Source organism: Rhea pennata, chromosome 1, assembly GCF_028389875.1.
Source record: "Rhea pennata isolate bPtePen1 chromosome 1, bPtePen1.pri, whole genome shotgun sequence".
Taxonomy (NCBI): domain Eukaryota; kingdom Metazoa; phylum Chordata; class Aves; order Rheiformes; family Rheidae; genus Rhea; species Rhea pennata.
The window spans coordinates 85,410,046-85,427,295 of NC_084663.1; the positions used below are offsets into that span (position 1 = coordinate 85,410,046).

The 17,250-nt window shown below is 36.8% G+C and overlaps 1 gene segment (V, D, J or C); it reads left to right on the plus strand.

Moving 5' to 3' along the window:
* The window catches only part of LOC134150152 (T cell receptor beta constant 2-like), an 80,722-nt gene extending 63,977 nt beyond the window's left edge, over positions 1-16,745 (plus strand). Inside the window, 5 exon segments of the C gene segment in view lie at positions 9,261-9,311; positions 14,237-14,572; positions 14,881-14,898; positions 15,300-15,406; positions 16,561-16,745. Coding sequence covers positions 9,261-9,311; positions 14,237-14,572; positions 14,881-14,898; positions 15,300-15,406; positions 16,561-16,572 — 524 coding nt within the window.
* The last annotated feature ends 505 nt before the right edge of the window (positions 16,746-17,250 follow it).

A 17,250-nucleotide genomic window follows, 5' to 3' on the forward strand; every position in this document is an offset into this window, starting at 1 on the left:
CATGTGCACTCTGTAGTCCTGGTGTGTTTATCATGACGGACTAGTAAACCAGAGGAACTCTGTAATTTAGTAATAAATTGGACAAAAAAATGGAAAGAATATCCTGCCTTTTGAAGGTCACTACCTACTTTCCATTAGTATCTCATTGTTTCCTTATATAGCCTTTTTAACTGTATACATCTGTTGCCTTTTATCTTACATGTAAGTAAGATACTTTGAGAAAATGAACTTTTTTGCTTTGTGAGTGTATAGAATCTTGCATTATTTTGAACAAATTGGTAGTCTAAGACAAGGGTTTCTAATGTGTAAAATAATCCAAATAATAAATAACATAGGGAGAGGTATCATAGTCTGGAAAAGGATGACAAGTTAAAATTTAAAGTAGAAATTGCCCAAGGCATGTTCAGAGCACCTACCTAAAGTTTCACTTCAAAGAGTGAGAAAAATTAGCTCCTTGCTCTCAAGTCATTTCTTAGATGATGCTACAACTAAGGTGTCACATGGCAATATGATTTTGAACACTGTATTTTCTTTTATTAAATCTCCACAAATGTGTCACAGTCAGTTGAAGATGCTTGTGCCTTATAAAAAGGATTTTTTTTTATTAGTGCAAAATCACAAATAAGAGCACCAGTGGATGCTTCACTGCTTATTAGTTTGTTCAGCTTCTTCTTAGCTTCCTTATTCTTTTGAGAGAGACACCACCAATATTTTGAACAATAATGCATTTCTGTAGCCAGGTCTTTTATATTTCTGTGTAGTGAGTGAAAACAAAAGTTTGCAGATTCCTTGTGTATATCTAACTAATAGATATTAATATAGAAAATGGCCATTTGTTAAAAGGCCAGCTATATCAGGGATCACACAGAACAAACAGGTATGAATATAATAGGGGGTTCCTAGTTGAGGAAGGTAATGGAGGCTCTGGGCCACGTTGGTTTCTATTCCAGGGGAGAATGATGAAATCATACCACCAGCTGTGGCCATTTTTTCCCCATCAAAGCAAGAGATCCAACAGAAGAGCAAGGCCACACTAGTATGCCTTGCCTCTGGTTTCTATCCTGACTACCTCAATCTAGTCTGGAAGGTGAACGGTGCTCAGAGAACAGAAGGGGTGGGGACAGATGAGTCTTCCACGTGGAATGGGAGTACATACTCATTGACCAGCCGACTGAGGATCTCAGCCCGGGAATGGTTCAACCCTTTGAATCGTTTTGAGTGTGTTGCAACATTCTTTAACAATGAGACACTGGAATCCATACACAAATTCATCTCCAGCAATGCTGGTGAGTGAAAACTGAGTATCACTATGCTATACAAACTAAAGATCACTTAAAAGACAATAGAATACAAAAGGATGCAGGTTATGATGTGAAACACGTCAATTTATTTCTTTACATGACTGTGGTCACAGCACACATACATTTGTAAATGTGTAAATATATGCTTGTATCTTTTCCCCAGTCTTGTATATCTATGTTATCAACATTATACATCCATAGAATGAGAAAATTTTTCAAAGATTTCTTCAGATTTTAGCTAAGAAATTTTCTGAAGTCACTACCAGTACAATAAAATAAATCAGGCAATATGTTGTAAATTAAAACATGCGAAGTTCCTGTTCTATTAATTCTAAAGATAAAGGTAATTCTCATTTTTGTCTTTCAGGTTGTGCACTCACTGAAGGTATGTGTGTCTAACTCCCAGTCAAATATCTATGTGTATTTAAACTCCAGTTCTACTAACAGTAAGTATAGAATGTATGAGGTATTTGTTAAATTTCTTTCTATTAAATGAATAGCATATACTATCAGATCAAAAAGGTATTTGTATCAGATGAGAAAAAAAACAAAATTCAAAAAAATACTTCCAAGCGACAGGGGTTGTATTTGTATTATGTGCCTAAGTATGTTTGAACTCTTCTTTGTCTTTATCTTTTGAAACAACCAAAGGAACTTTGAAATCTTCCTATAGGGACTTATTTGCGTTCTGTATCTCCTCCAGTCCGTAACACTGCCATCTAGTGGGAAGCTGCTTGTCTACCTCTTTACTCGCAAAAAACTCAGCCATGAAAGAAAAAATTCATACCTAGACAAGTGATTAGGATGTCAAGAATCAAAATTTAGAATTCTTATATTTTATATTACCAACTTGAGAATACTTTCTATTACACTTCACATCTCTCCTTCAAACTGTGAAGATATCAATATTTAAAACTATGTTTAAATCCTCTACATATTTGTAAGTGTGTATTTTTTCATCTTTTACCAGCTTCTTTAATGCTGCAGGTATTCAAAGGTAGAATTAAGATCAGGGTGGTCTCTCAATTATACTGCAACTCTTTAATGGTGAAAAAGCTCTAAGATTAAAAGGCTAGATACCGTATTATTCTGGCCTATATAAAACTGCCCTGAGGTACCAGCAACATTCAGAAAGCCATTGAAAATAACGAACAAAAACAATTAATATCTTCTGACTCAACTTAATTTGAGTTTCTGATGGGTATTCACATGACTAACAGTTTTTCAGTAAAGTGTGGTAAATTGTTAAATTGTCTACTGAAGAATTCTTATTTGATTGAATCTGTCTTAGAACCGTATTTCCTTTCAATATTATTATTCAAGACAAAAATGATGTTTAATGTGCAGTGTCCTACCTGCAATATGGAAATTCTCTGAAGCTCACTTACATGACACACTGCATCAAAGCTTTGCTCTATGCACTTTTGGTGAGCACTCTGACATGGAGAGCCAAGGTAGGCTATTATGCCACTTCCATTTTGAATTTATTCACTAGTTCATGGATCAGTGGGGACAGACAAAATTTACCCTCAGCTGTGCATTTGTTCTCCATATATTTTGCAGGACTTAGGCTAATCTGAAACGTCACAAAGGATGAGCTTTCTATTATTGTTTTTCCAGAGTTAGAACAAAATTATTATTACCCAGCAACACAATTCCTTTTGAAAATACTTGTTAAACACATGGGAAAAGATTAGAAGAATTAATAACAATTTCTTCAGAAAGTAAAGAAGGGAAATATCAGAAATATCATACTTTTCTAAAAACATTCAAAAGGGGACACATCATCAGTGAAAGGAATGAGCAGGGTTTCTGAGGTGATACTTATAATGGATGGGATAAATTTGAACACAGGGGAGAAGATTAACTAATTACCATGGAATATTTTTATCAGGAGCTTTCTCATATAGCTGTAAGATCTTCCCAGAAAAAGCCACAGAAGCCTCAGCACTTGCTTCTTTTAAACGTAGGATTCGGAATTGTATTTGAAAAGTGACTTCTCAAAGTTGAGCGGCAATATGAACACAATGTCAAATATATTCAAGGGGTTTTTGTACCCTTTTTCAAGGATACTGGAAGGAGGAAGGTTATACTTTCCTGGGCCACAAACATCTATGAAAAGCTAGGTGCAAAATTATCAGCTCAGTAAATATTATGCACAGATTCAGAAACTTTCTCAGGACAAATATATGGGCAGAAGTGTTGAGCTATAACATTCTCATTTCTCTTAATGGTCTCATGACATAAAACAGTTAGACAGATGCATAGATTCTTATCTATTGAAAATTAAAAAATAGAATTTGCTGTGTTCCTGCTGAAGTGATGGAGAAGATTCTTCATTTATTCTCTATATAACTTGCCACCAGCCTAAATGAAAATGAAACAAAACAGAATAAACAGACAAGCAAAATAAACATAATAATCTAAGAAATAATAGACAAGATTTATCAGTGTTCTAACTGTTTTATGTCAAGATCTGTTAAGTTGTCAGAAGACAACTGTTAAAATCTTCTGTATATTATTTTTGGTGGTTCTCTGTTTACTTCTGCTCTATACCCTTTGTTGTAATCACTAGTGGCTTTTGCCTAAACAACATTGTCTCTTTCACAGCTTCAAAATGAAATACCTTCTTACTGTTCAGAGACTGAGGAATCCGCTTCTAGAATTAAGAATAAAGTTTTAACTTCTTTCCATTCAATAAGCATGAGTTTGTGAGGTTTTTCTCTGAGATCTTTGTAGCAATAGTGTCCCACACCATGATTTCCAGGAAACTGTACTACTGTGAGGAATGCAAGAAACATTCACTGACAGTCATTAGAAGACCATTGAATCTGCTGTGAGTATGATAGAAGGGTCATGCAGTATGGATACGCAAATGTTTATGCTGACATTGCCTCCCTTGTGCTCATCTATTTCGCATCAAATACTAAATACTCAAATACTCAAAATTAATGTTTTATCTGGTTATATCTGGTTGTTCACTTTTAGCACTCCAGAAAATGGGCTACATCTTCCTATTGGTTCTACTGGGGCAGGTTCGGATGCTGACTCATAAAGATGTTTGTCTAAAACCGTTCATTTGGATTAGCAAGTTCACTAGCCTCTCACAAAAACTCTGAAGCAGAAGGAGGGGCAAGGAGACATATTAGCTATTACAGAAGGAAAAAAAATACCATTAACTAAAGAAAAAATACAGCTTTGCCCTAGGCACTACAGAGAATGGAATGGATTTTAACAATATCTGGTAGAAGTATGTGGTATGGAGTACTAGGAACATGAGGGCTAGTACAACTGCACATGTTGATTAGCTCTGCATTTCCCCCAATTTTCTTATGAATTTAGAAATTTGTTAGGCTATGTGAGAAAATGTTATATTTTCTTAATGCTCTTCTTCACACACACAAACGAATGCAGAAGGACAATGCTAGGCAGGAGGACCCCATCAAAGAATGTGTTAGAATTGATAGCCTTGATCCATCTTCTCTCAGAGCTGTCACAAAGGAAGATCAGCTCCACTGTCCAGATCACCTTACCAAATGAGGGAAGTTAATGATTACAGAGGTATGGAACACATTATAGGATACAGGAGAAAAGTATTTTGGAATTGTACAAAACTTATTATGGAATGGTTAGGGGAAGAACCAAAGACAAGGAAAGGGAGGGATCTAAGTGGTTTGGGAAGGAATAAGACTTCCCAAGAGTCTTATTTTGGGAAGGGAAAATAAAGGGATAAAAGGGGCTAGTTGTGTGTAAACAGGTGCCTGATTAGTGTGCTTATCTAGCCATGCCCTGTGCCTGATCAGCAGACTCTAGGGGATGTTTTACTGTGCCTTTGCCCAGACCACTTTGATATATGATTAGGAGCATAGTAGTGGTTTTATATTGCTAGAGGATAAATGCCGTGTTCTACTGCATTCAGCACTAGATGAGGAAGTGTGATGATGTTATCATGCAAGAGAGGCAGGAAGGCTGTGAAAACAAAAGCTCAACTAGGAGGAATAAATACCATCAAAATGAAACCCTGGGAAGAAGACTGGAAGCAAAAGATCAGAGCTATTGCGGAGGGGAGTTTGAAAACAAAGGAAAGAAGGTCTATTCATGCTTCCAAAAGTCCAGAGATTTGTCCATTGCAATCTTGTGATACCTTCATGCTGATAAGAAATGTGTCCAGACTCATGTATCTGAAACTATATCGGTTCCAGATCGGTTAGATCGGTTTTTGCAATGTTGAAGAAGATCCAACCAGCATAGAACATAGAAGATCCAGAGGATGTATGACATACTCTTATATACATCTCCTTTGTTCTCTCCAGCCATTGTAGTATAATAAAAAAAATAAACTGGGCAAATGTTCTCTTTTCTTGCTTTACATAAACCATGTCCAGAGCTCAGGCTGCCAGCAGGCGGCATGAACAACTCAAGACCTGTAACAAAACCAATTTGGAAACTAATTTCCAAGCTACCATTTTCATGAGCTCATATACCAGTCAATGCTAAGGCCAAAAAGGACCACAAAATTATCATTTTGATATCCTGTCTATCACACACCAAAACATTTCATCTATTTAATTTTAATTTTCAGTAGATCACCTCCACTTTCGAATAGTTCTTCCTTAATTCAGTCTAGACATATTTGACTTCAGTTTCCAGACCTTAATTCATACTATGCTTGTCTCAGCTAAATTACTGTTCTCTTGTACTGTACAACCTCACTTGTCCCACACTCTATTGCTTGTTCTTGTATCCAAGTATTGCAAACCACTATTCCTTGCTGGAGGTCGTCATCGTTCTGTAGGTCTGGCTTCTATTTTTTCTTCTGCCTGGAGACACTGTGGGGAGCTACTGTATTAATACGTCTGGGCCTTATTTGCTGTACATATTCTGCTGAGAAACTGTCATGGAGCAGCAAGGGCCAGCAGCGAAGATGAGCCAGGAACCAAGGGTGACCACACTCCCACAGGATCTGAACACAGCAAGCAAGGTAGGGTGCTGGCAACAGAGTCCCTCAACAGTGCCAAGCAAGACAAACGATGAACTAGGTCTAAGGTCTGTCCATAAAGTTGAGTCAGGAACAAAAGAAGATGAGGCCAGAAACTGGATTTGAAACGAGGCTGCAAGATGGGTCCAGAGTCTACGCAAGAGACAGGGCCAAAGACACATCTGAAGACAAGGTAGAATATATGTATGACGGGTCCATTCAGAAGACAAGCTACCTACAACATATGTCAAAGGTCTATTCAGGAGACAGGACCAGAGACAAGAGCAGAGATAGGTATGCCTAAAACATAGCTCAGGCAAGAATTGGAGGCCCTGAACTAAAGCTGAAATGGAGATGCTGGTCCTATGGCAGAGTGTGTGGGTGTGGATCTCAGGTAAAGGGTGTTCAGGGCCATTAAGGCCTATGGGTGCTCTCACACATCTATCAGATTTTTACTCATTAAATATTTCCAGTATGTACTGGAAAACAAAGCACAGATAACTGTTATGGGAGATGCTTAACAAAGAGCTCGAGACTACTTCTATGAACTGTTAAAAAATTTACATCCTTGTAACACTTGAAGAGTGGGAAGCTAAAAAGTGATCAGAATTCAGGCAACAAATGTGAATTGGCTTCACATATGGACAAAGTGAAAGAGATCAGCTGTTCTGAAATGACTAGGAAGGTTGCTGGTGAATTATGTCACCAATTTAATTTACAAAACAGTGAATAGTTAAGACAAGCGCTCCTCAAGGCAAATACATTCATGGATATCCAACACTCTGCAGAAGACTGAGCCAAAAGTAGAACCACTATGCATAAAAGCCAGGCCATTAACCTGGACTCAGGTACCAGGACCAATTGGAGTGAGTGTTTCCTCAAGACCATGGTGCTGGCCACAGATGAACAAGAGACCTTGATTGGTGTGTTTTCTGTCAAGAATGTGGATGGCTGTGAGAATGTATATGTATGTGAGGGTATGCACATAACAGAATAGAAGTCTCAGAATAGGAATTGTTATCCATCCTCTATATCTATCTCACTTAGTAAATGTATTTTAGATTATATGTCACTGCATGATGGCATTTTGTTCTCGTGGCTACCTCACCTCTAAATTCCCCCATGACAGCAAGTCTGCACTGACCTTTGTTATCCACTCATGCTATTTAGCTTCCTATTAATATTTAATATCTATATGATGCATTCATACTTATGTCTGTCTCTCTAATTTCCAGCCTGTCATAGCCATGTACCCTTCCTGTTTGTCACCAGATATAAATACAAGATTGGGTTACTGAGTGTAGTGGATGGAAGAAGAGACGTAACAGTACAACTCTGCACACAGACATACAAAAGCATCTCTGTCTCCCCAGGTGTCTCTGTGGTATGATCACTCCAGCTAAGGCTATCCATTTTCTGTAGTTCAGTCAATATAAGCACAGACTCCTGCATTTTCTCAAGTTCTTTTTGGGCCACTGTGTGTGGAGCTGAGGAAAGTATTGTTTTTGTATCAAGCTCAACCATTGTGGGAACAGGGGGGCAGCACAGTAATGCATTCCTTTGGGAAGCCTTTACAAAAACCTCCTTGAGGTAATGAACAAATTCTGAAGCCCCTGAGGAGTATACCCAGCAAGAACAGATGAACAAGGCATAAAGACTCCTTCCCTCCTGATACTCAGACTCTAACTGATAGCCACCCATGTGAAAAATCATTTTGTCATCTATCAAAATCATCGTTCTTGCCCATTTTCACATGGGAGCATTTTTAGTCAAGCAGAAAGGTATCCTCTGTAGAGAAATCAGTATATTTGTGGTCATTAATGAGTGGCCACATGGGAACCACATTGGTCCATGTAATGCCTTTCTGCTCCTACATGAGGCCCTGGAAGATTCTGTCTGGCTGAGGGTTCAGGATAAATGAATACAATATCATCATGAAAAAAAAGAGTAATTTTTACAAGTTTATGAAAAACACTCTTCTTTATCAAAGAAAGTTTACATCAAGTAAGAAAATTCTGGAAGGAAGCTACCAATGGATCTACTGTCTACCCTCCCACTCCCACATTATCTTTTTAATATTATGCCCAACAGACTGCTTCTTAATACTACGTCTGGGTCAATTTCCAGTTTCTCACAAAAAAAAAAAAAAAAAATTATAGCACTTCTTTTGGGGCACCCAAATCCATGGCCTATTTGATAGCACTGTCAACATCTCCTCCACTGTCTCCTGCCAGCATCAGTTAAAATCCCTGGGACTGTCTTCCTGGAAGATACATCTTCTCCTTGGCTTTTTCACATAGAATTTTCATATTCCTCCCTCCCCTTTCTGTTATGGGGAGGTGCATATTTTGAGATAGTCTTTGTAGCATTGTGATGTATAAGCAGGAGTTTGGTCCTGGAACCCAAGTAACAGTAATAGGTAAGTGGAAAAAAAATCCTACACTTCTAACAAATAAACAGCAATAGAATTTTTGTAAGAGAAAATTAGAGTTACATAAAAATGAGCAGGAGGGAAGTCAGAGGAAAAAGGTGTAAGTTAGGTGGTTGAGTGAGTTTAAACAACTCAGCTGTTCATTAGTACAATTCAATGATGACAGAATGAGGATATATTTACTGCTTCTGCATTTATTTAAAAAAGGTATCTCACTGAACTTCAAGAATAAGATTAAGCTAAGAGAATAAGAGTAAGTTCAGACTGAACTTGGAGAATAAGACTAAGAAGTGGAACTGAGATAGAGATGGAAAAAGTTACTTGCTAGATAGGCAGGAAGATTTACTAGTCATTTCTCCTGAAGCAATATTTCAGCTCTTTCAGCATATACTTCTACATAAGCACAGTATTTTCTAATGTAGATAAGAGTATAGAGGTCCTCTCTGTATATGATCTAATGTAAGGAATGATATATCCTGATAACATCCACATTTTATGTGCACTTGATAGCTTCTAGTGATAGATGATTCTGGTACTTCTTCAAAGCACTGTGTAAATTCACCACTGAGCTTTGGACAGGGCACCCGGCTGACAGTACTAGGTAAGTTTTCCTGGGTATTTTGTTTCTTACCAAAGATAATATTAATTAGAGAATAAAATGCTGACACAACCGTAAGAAAGTGCTAAGGGGTTGACTTGGGAAACAGGTTAAATGATTTATTATCTTAACTAACGGCAGGTAAAAGCAATCACTAAATCCATGTCTAATGACACAAAGGAGGAAAAGAAGTCTCTATTACTAAGTATATTTGGAAACTACAAATCTCTAGAGTCAGAGTGAGATCAGACAAGTTAATGTAGGACAAGACTGTAAAGGACTATTCAATCTGTGATCCCTGAACTTAAAACTGATGGAGATAAGAGAGTATTTTAGGAAAGTAAGCACTACATGCTTTCATTAATCTTACAATTTTCCTTCCACATTCACTCTTCACGAATATTAGAGAAATAATGTAGGTCTAGCAGAACTTTTCAGTGTAACTAACACAGCTGCTCTGACATTTTTCCATTCCCACTTTAAAACAGTTTAGCAAAAACAGTAAGGAGTAAAGCCTTAGAATATAATCCATTGGATTAGCCTATGTGACTGGTAGGAAGGAGAAGCTTTCTTCCATTTCTTGTATCTATCATCCAGTCAAATCCTCATATATCTGCAAGCGAAAAATGGGCTGATTTTCACCAAAACAAGATGCAGTATTCAAGGGTGGGGTGGTGGTTGTAGCTGCTGTTTTTATCAGTGTGTTTGTACTCTGGAGTTAAGTCTGCTCAGGGCACGAAGCTCTCTGCAGTAGGTAAGAAAAATTAATTGATTCAGTGAATAGATTTGAAGTCACTTCTCAGTTAATGCATTTGCTTATTTGAAAAAAAAATATGTCAATAAATTTAAGGAGAATCTGTCATATCTTTCTTAATGTCATTATCATAATTATTATTATAATTTTTAATGATAATATCATTATCATAATTATCGTTATGTTAAAAATATATCAATTCTGAGGGATAGATGGGTATAGAGCCCATAAAAGGGAATATTTTTTGCTGCTCTGTGCTTGTCATTTCCTCCATCTCTTAAAAACACTTCAAACAGAAGAAAATAACGCAGTGAGCAATCAGACTGGTGTTCTAATTTAGCTGTTACTTAGGTAATCTCATGGCTGTTCCAATCATGGAAGAAGAACTGTTTTCTGAGAAACTGCTTTTTATTAAAATGCTTTTATGTGTTTCAGATTTCCAAGATGTGAACATTTTATATGTCTTCTGCTAAACAATATAATGTCCCTCTGTAATTCACAACGAGTCTTAGCATTTGCTTCCCTTTAAGGAAGGAAATTTGAGTTGATTTCTCCTTTACACAGACTTAGACTATGCAGATTAACAACCACAGCCATCTGGACTGTTACCCCTAGGTTTTAGCACAGAGAAATTAGTTATGCTTACAGAGAGTTGCTGACATTTGGAAGAAGAATCAGGCTGACTGTTACAAGAAAATTTTGTTTACGAAGTGTGTTTGAAACAAAACAAAGGAAACTCAGAAATCCTACTTAGGAGAATTTTATAGCTATTTCTTTTTAAATCACTATTATCTGTTTTAGCCCAGCCACATTTAAATTAATCTATGCACCAATGAGGGCAGTAATCAATCTCACAATTGCAGTCACACTGTTTATAACTAATTTTTGCCACATTTGCACTGATAATAGTGAAAGACCACAGTATTAGGCCATTTTTGCTTTTGAGAGTTTCAAAGAAATGGTCAAATTGGTGTTAATTTGCTAAATTAATAAAACTATGGAGAAAGCTGGCAAGCAAGTAAAATTAATGGAGGAAAATAGAGGGAGGTAAAAGGGTGAGAGAAAAGCAAAGAAGAGACCTAAAGTCAGGTAAGAGAATGTGTAATACCTCTGCAATGAAAAAGTCCTAGAGGCTCTACCTAGTGTTCACTAAGTCTACTGACTGTGCTCCACTACAAATGAGCCCTATGCCTGACAAACTCTTTTCCCCTTTATTCCTACAAACACCCACTGCTGTTATATCCAAATGGAAAGTGTGTCCATGAAAAAAGAAGACAGATGAATTAGGACTGTGTGAGCATAGTGAAGCTGAAGTACAGCAACAGATAATGAAGTGCTTTACAGAAGACAAAGACATGGGGGTAATTAGTACGCTGTAATCCAAACCATTATTAGAAAACAAGGTATACTATATAACGTCCAAATATCATCTCAATAGACTGATACACTTTCTTTTCAGCATACCTTGAACCACTATTCTAAAAAAGAAAAAAATAAAGGTTTTTGAAGGATTAGCATGGTTATCATTGTAGAGAAGCACAGAACAGGAGTAGTTTTGTTGTTGCATTGTGAGGTTTTGCTCTGCCAATATCCTGTATTTTGGAGAAGGAACAGAAGTAGAAGTTCTGGGTAAGTGGTAATCATGACAGGAATGTGTTAAGTTGTGCAAAAGGCAAGATTCTGGGAGTGCAGGACTGGTAAATATAGAGGGAAGTCTGTGGATGTAGATGAAGGATGAAGAATCATCTGCCCAGTAAAACATAAGATGCTTCATTGTTCATACTCTATACAGCTAGAGTAGACACAGCACAGCACTGCACAGCAGAATCGAATATAAAAATAATTCCAGTTCTGTCTGGAACACATTAAGTTAAATATAACCTATAAGGACACTTGGTGAAAATGGCTGCATTCATCAAGCCTACCAAAACAATCCTGAGCAGTCTTGTGCTCCCGCATAGACCTACACAGTGGTTATGGTGGAGTGCAAATAAAGTGAATGGGGGAGAAATTTGGAGATGGCAGTTTTGGAGAGGCATTAAAATAGTGTGTTCTGGAACAGACAAGCTACATTTTGGAGGAGGGACACGACTAACAGTGCTGGGTAAGAAAGAAGGAAATACAGTAAACATCAGAGATTTTCTTTAAGATTCTAAAATAAAAAGAAAGGTAATTTTTGGTGGGACATAAATCAGTAAAATTCCGTGATCGTCACTGGGATTCACTGAGAGAAGATAGAGAGAAAAAAGCCAGGCAATATGGCACATTTAAGAACTGGTAAAGGGAACCGCAAAAGGGAATAGTAGTGCCAAAAAAAGTGCATTTCTGCATGAAAGAATGAACCCATTATGCTCTGGCTCTGATCAAAAGCAATATACTGCTGAAGAAAAACAATTCAAAACTGTAGATCGTATGATATGATCTATGTATTCCCTTATTGGCAGCATTAAGCATTTCACAAAGGAGGATCTGGGTATTAGTTTAAGGAAAAGAGAAGTAACTTAACCTGTCTAATCACAGAAAAACTGGCAAAATGTGATTTTTATCAAATTAGATGCAGGCAGCCTCATTTACTTGTATTGACTCTCAACTACACAACAGGAAATGAAAATAATATTTTTTTATAAAAGGTAAAATGCTAGTTTCATTAAAATGAGTGACAAATCTTCCACTAACTTCAAGTAAATCAAGATTACACTGCCCATTTTTTTTAATTTCTATTTGGTTTCTGACTGCACTGGTTGGAGTCATAAAAAGTCATTTTTACCATGACGTCTCTAAGCTGTCTACCATAATGTCTGTCTATTCATATTTAAGAAGGGCATAAGAAAATAAAAAGGTGAAGAATGTGAATTAAAGACTCCATATCATGGAAAGATTCTGTAGCAGGGAAAATCTTTGTACACAAGAACCACTCAAGCATTCGTTTTGGGGCATAGGCAAGTAGATCTACAATAATTATTATCTAGCATTTAATCTTATTTTTTTTCTGCTGACCAATCTTTTCCACTTTGTCATGGTTTTATGCACAGAAAAAATAGATAGTTTTAGTGGAAATGATGGTGTTGACAACTCTCATGATGCTGGCACAAGAAACAGAATTTTGAATTCCCAGGTGCTTTTTTTAATAGTCAAATGAACTGGTATTTCGTTGGGTTTTTGGTACCAGGAAAAGACATCAAGGATCTAGTCCAACTATTTCTCTCCAAAAAATTCCTAATATCTTAAATCAGAATGGAAGTGGCATTAATCAATGAATGCCTCCCATTTGAAGTCCAAATTTTGCTCAACAGATAGAAGGAGGAATTTTAATACTGCATTATGTTTTCTGTATTTGGTGTAAGCAGGATTTTTAGCCCAGGAAATAAACTGACTGACCTAGGTGAGAAAACATGACCTACAATATTTCTTTGCTAGACAACAAAACATATTCATTCTTATTTCTTTTCAAAAATGTTGTAGGTTAAAGATTTTGGTTTGGGGGGGGGCAGTTTGCTTCTTTACATGTTTCTTTTTCTTTTCAAAACTGCAGAATAATAAGCAGGATTGCTTGAGGGCTAGAAAGTAGGATTCAGCTAGTGAAGGATTTGTTTCTAAGGTGAAATGAGCCAAGATATTTCAGAAAATTCTGAAATGTTCTGGTCCTGAGGAGACAGACATGCAGAGAGGGACAGAGATATAATAGGGGACAATATATGGAATCAGTTTATCCACTGCTCATTGTCTAGCTTAGGACAAAAAAATAGATAATTTAATTATTATTTTTTAAATCAGCACTTTAGCTTTAATTAGCTTGTCTAACTGGTAAGTATCCAGGAACAAAACATTTTTGTAATTGCATCTTTTTATGTTAAACCTGGAGCCAGATTCTGTATACATAACCTATTGGTTTCAATGCAAATGACAATTATAGAATAACATATTTAGAACATGCTATTTACAGTACTATATTTAGAATATAATATAGACGTAATTGTCTTTTACACTAAAAATCATGATCCTGCACACTCAGTGCTAAAAGTCTCAATATTTAAACATTAAACATTGAATCTCAATATTTAACATCCAGTTTCCCCTATATCTATTTGTACAAATAAAAATATGATCTGATATTTGGATTTAAGAAGGTAAAGGAAATAATGGAGGCTCTGGGTCACATTGGTTTCTATTCCAGGGGAGAATGATGAAATCATACCACCAGCTGTGGCCATTTTTTCCCCATCAAAGCAAGAGATCCAACAGAAGAGCAAGGCCACACTAGTATGCCTTGCCTCTGGTTTCTATCCTGACTACCTCAATCTAGTCTGGAAGGTGAATGGTGCTCAGAGAACAGAAGGGGTGGGGACAGATGAGTCTTCCACGTGGAATGGGAGTACATACTCATTGACCAGCCGACTGAGGATCTCAGCCCAGGAATGGTTCAACCCTTTGAATCGTTTTGAGTGTGTTGCAACATTCTTTAACAATGAGACACTGGAATCCATACACAAATTCATCTCTGGCGATGTGGGTGAGTAAACAAAATGAATATATTTGGGTGTAGGAGGGGAAAGTCATTATCTGAAGGTTGATATCTGTAGAGCAAGCAGTCAGAACTGAAGGCACATTTCTTGCCAACCTGCTAGACTTAACTTAGATCTGTCAGTCCCTGGAAAATGAAAGCAAGTGTAGGAATCCAGTCATGTTCTTCTCCAAATGGGCTAAGAGCCATGAAATTCTCATTCCCACATTGATTGCACAAACAGAGCTGTTTAAAAGAGGAGCAGATAAATATGTGGGCTTAGATAATAACTCCTATTTCTTTCTTTCTGTTTTCAGGTTGTATTATACACAAAGGTAAGTTAGACCACTGAACTTTTCCTCCCTTAAAATCAATGAGTTTTTTAATCCATGTGTACATGTATGTGAAGAGAGATGTGTTTTTTGTGCAATTGTGTTGGTGTCCTATACGGGATTTTGCTAGCAGGCACAACTATCCATGGCTGTGTGCACAGGTATAGGTCTGTATAATGTGGACCTATGCATGTGCTAGTTGGATACACAAATGGTGTGAACATCCAGCTTCTGCCTACTCTCAAAAAACATTCCATGAGACTGATGCATTTCATATATTACCATTGCACTAGTTGTTCTAATCAGCAGGATGAAAAAAATCTCCTTGTTTAGGATAAGTTTGCTAAAGAAACGGCTTTTTTCTTTGTAAGTTTTTCTTTATTGTTTTCTTCCTTACTTTTCAGAAAACTATCAGAGAAGTGTTATAGCTGGGAAGATTGTGTACATCATGCTCATTTTCAAGAGCATTTTGTATGGAATGTTTGTGATTGGGCTGATACTCAGGTCCAAGGTGAGGAACAGAGTTCTTCTTCTGTTCTGTATAGCTTTGCTAACTCATTCTGTACTGGAGACCACTGTGGAGAAGATGAAGTCTTCCGTTAATGTTTATACAAACCAACTCCTCTAATAATTACGTTGGGTGTTTCATCATTTCAAAGAGAGTAAGATGGTGAGGATGAAGACAAGGGCTTTAGACAAAAAGAAGGAGAGAAAAAATACCAGGGAGAAAGTACACAAGACAAGGAATGAAATATCACAGAAAAGTATAGTTTCTTTAAAGAAAGGTGGGGAAAAGAGAAGGGAGAATACAGAGAAAATTAAGAAAGACAAAGAGAAGCGAAGGAGAACAGTAAAAAAGGCTGTAACTCAAAAAAAGGGAACAATTTATTCATTTATCAAAAACATTTATTATCTTCTGATCTAATTTTGGAGTTGTTTGGGTTTCTTTAAACTATGAGGCCTCAATGTGGGGTTGAGTTCATTTCTTTTGAGGTGTGACTGACTGAATTAAAAAAAAATTCATTCTACAGACATGTCAGCTGAGTAAGCAGTACTGAATCCCACTGTTGAAGCTAGTATATTGTAGGTATAGGAATCTGAGACATTCAAAATGGAAAAGACATACTTTTATTACATCCGTCTCTTCATCAATAGCCATTCAAGGAATAAACATCATTAGCCTTACAGATGCACTGTCACTCATTTTCTGCCCTGGTGACTCCCATTGATTAAAATTAAGTTACTCTTGATTTATAGTAATGTAAGGGGAAAAAAAGTAAAATCTTTCTATTGCTTCCTTTTCTTTCCTTCCTTCCTTCTTCCTTCTCTCTCTTCCCTTCTAGTTTCCCTCCCTCCATCTCTTCCTACCTTCCTTCCTCAACGTTTTAATTGAAACACAAAAGAAGTAATCTTCTTTTCTCCAGCTATATGTGTTCTAAATTGTTTTAATGTTTTTGTTGCAAATGAATCTAAGTCCTTCATCTCTAATAAGGATTGAAATCTTGGCAGACTGATCTGTGGAAAACTAGACCATTCCCTTTCATCTCTCACTCAGATTCACATACATAATGATCATTACATGGACCTCAGTATTTCTCTGTGGCTCATTCTCAGCTGCTGTTTTTTTTTTTTTTTTTTTTTTTCCTTCTGTCTTTCTGTCTTTAGAAAATGTACTAGACACGCTTTGCCCTGAAAGATCAGGCCTGAAGAAGAGGACAGAGATATGCTGCAAGTGGAAAGCTTCAAATCTTTGAACACAAGTCCTGACTTGCTTCAGAAACCAGCCTTTTTTTCTGACCAATGTGGGAAACCACATTTGCTTGTTTTTAAAATTACTTCTTAATAAAATTCCTTCCTTTATAGGGTTCTCTGTGTTTTCCTTTATTAGTCATGATAGCCTGACACAAATATTACCCTGTCTCCTTCAGTTCTCCAAGAACTAAATGATCTGAATTAGCTTTTGGGAGAATATATAAGTGAACAAAGGTGGTCTCCACTTGTTGGACAGCACTGGGTTAAAACACCTAGTGCTACTTCCTGCTAATATGAAAATTAAGTACGTCTGTGCTTCTAGAGCTGAAAACCTGGCACTCAAACCCAGGTTTTCTTGATGTGTTTACATTACTTAGACATTATAAAAGGAAGTCTCCATAGTATATCATGTGAGCCTTGTGCATCAATTTCTGCTTCTATCTTCCTCTTTTGATATAGGAAATGTAATGCTCTAGCTCATTTAGTTATCTATTTCTGGCCAAGGAGAAAGTCAAACTAAAATTTGCCCTTCCTGCACCATTGCAACACACAATATTCTGCGAATATAAAAAAATAAAAGGATTATCCAAGAGCTCCTTATAC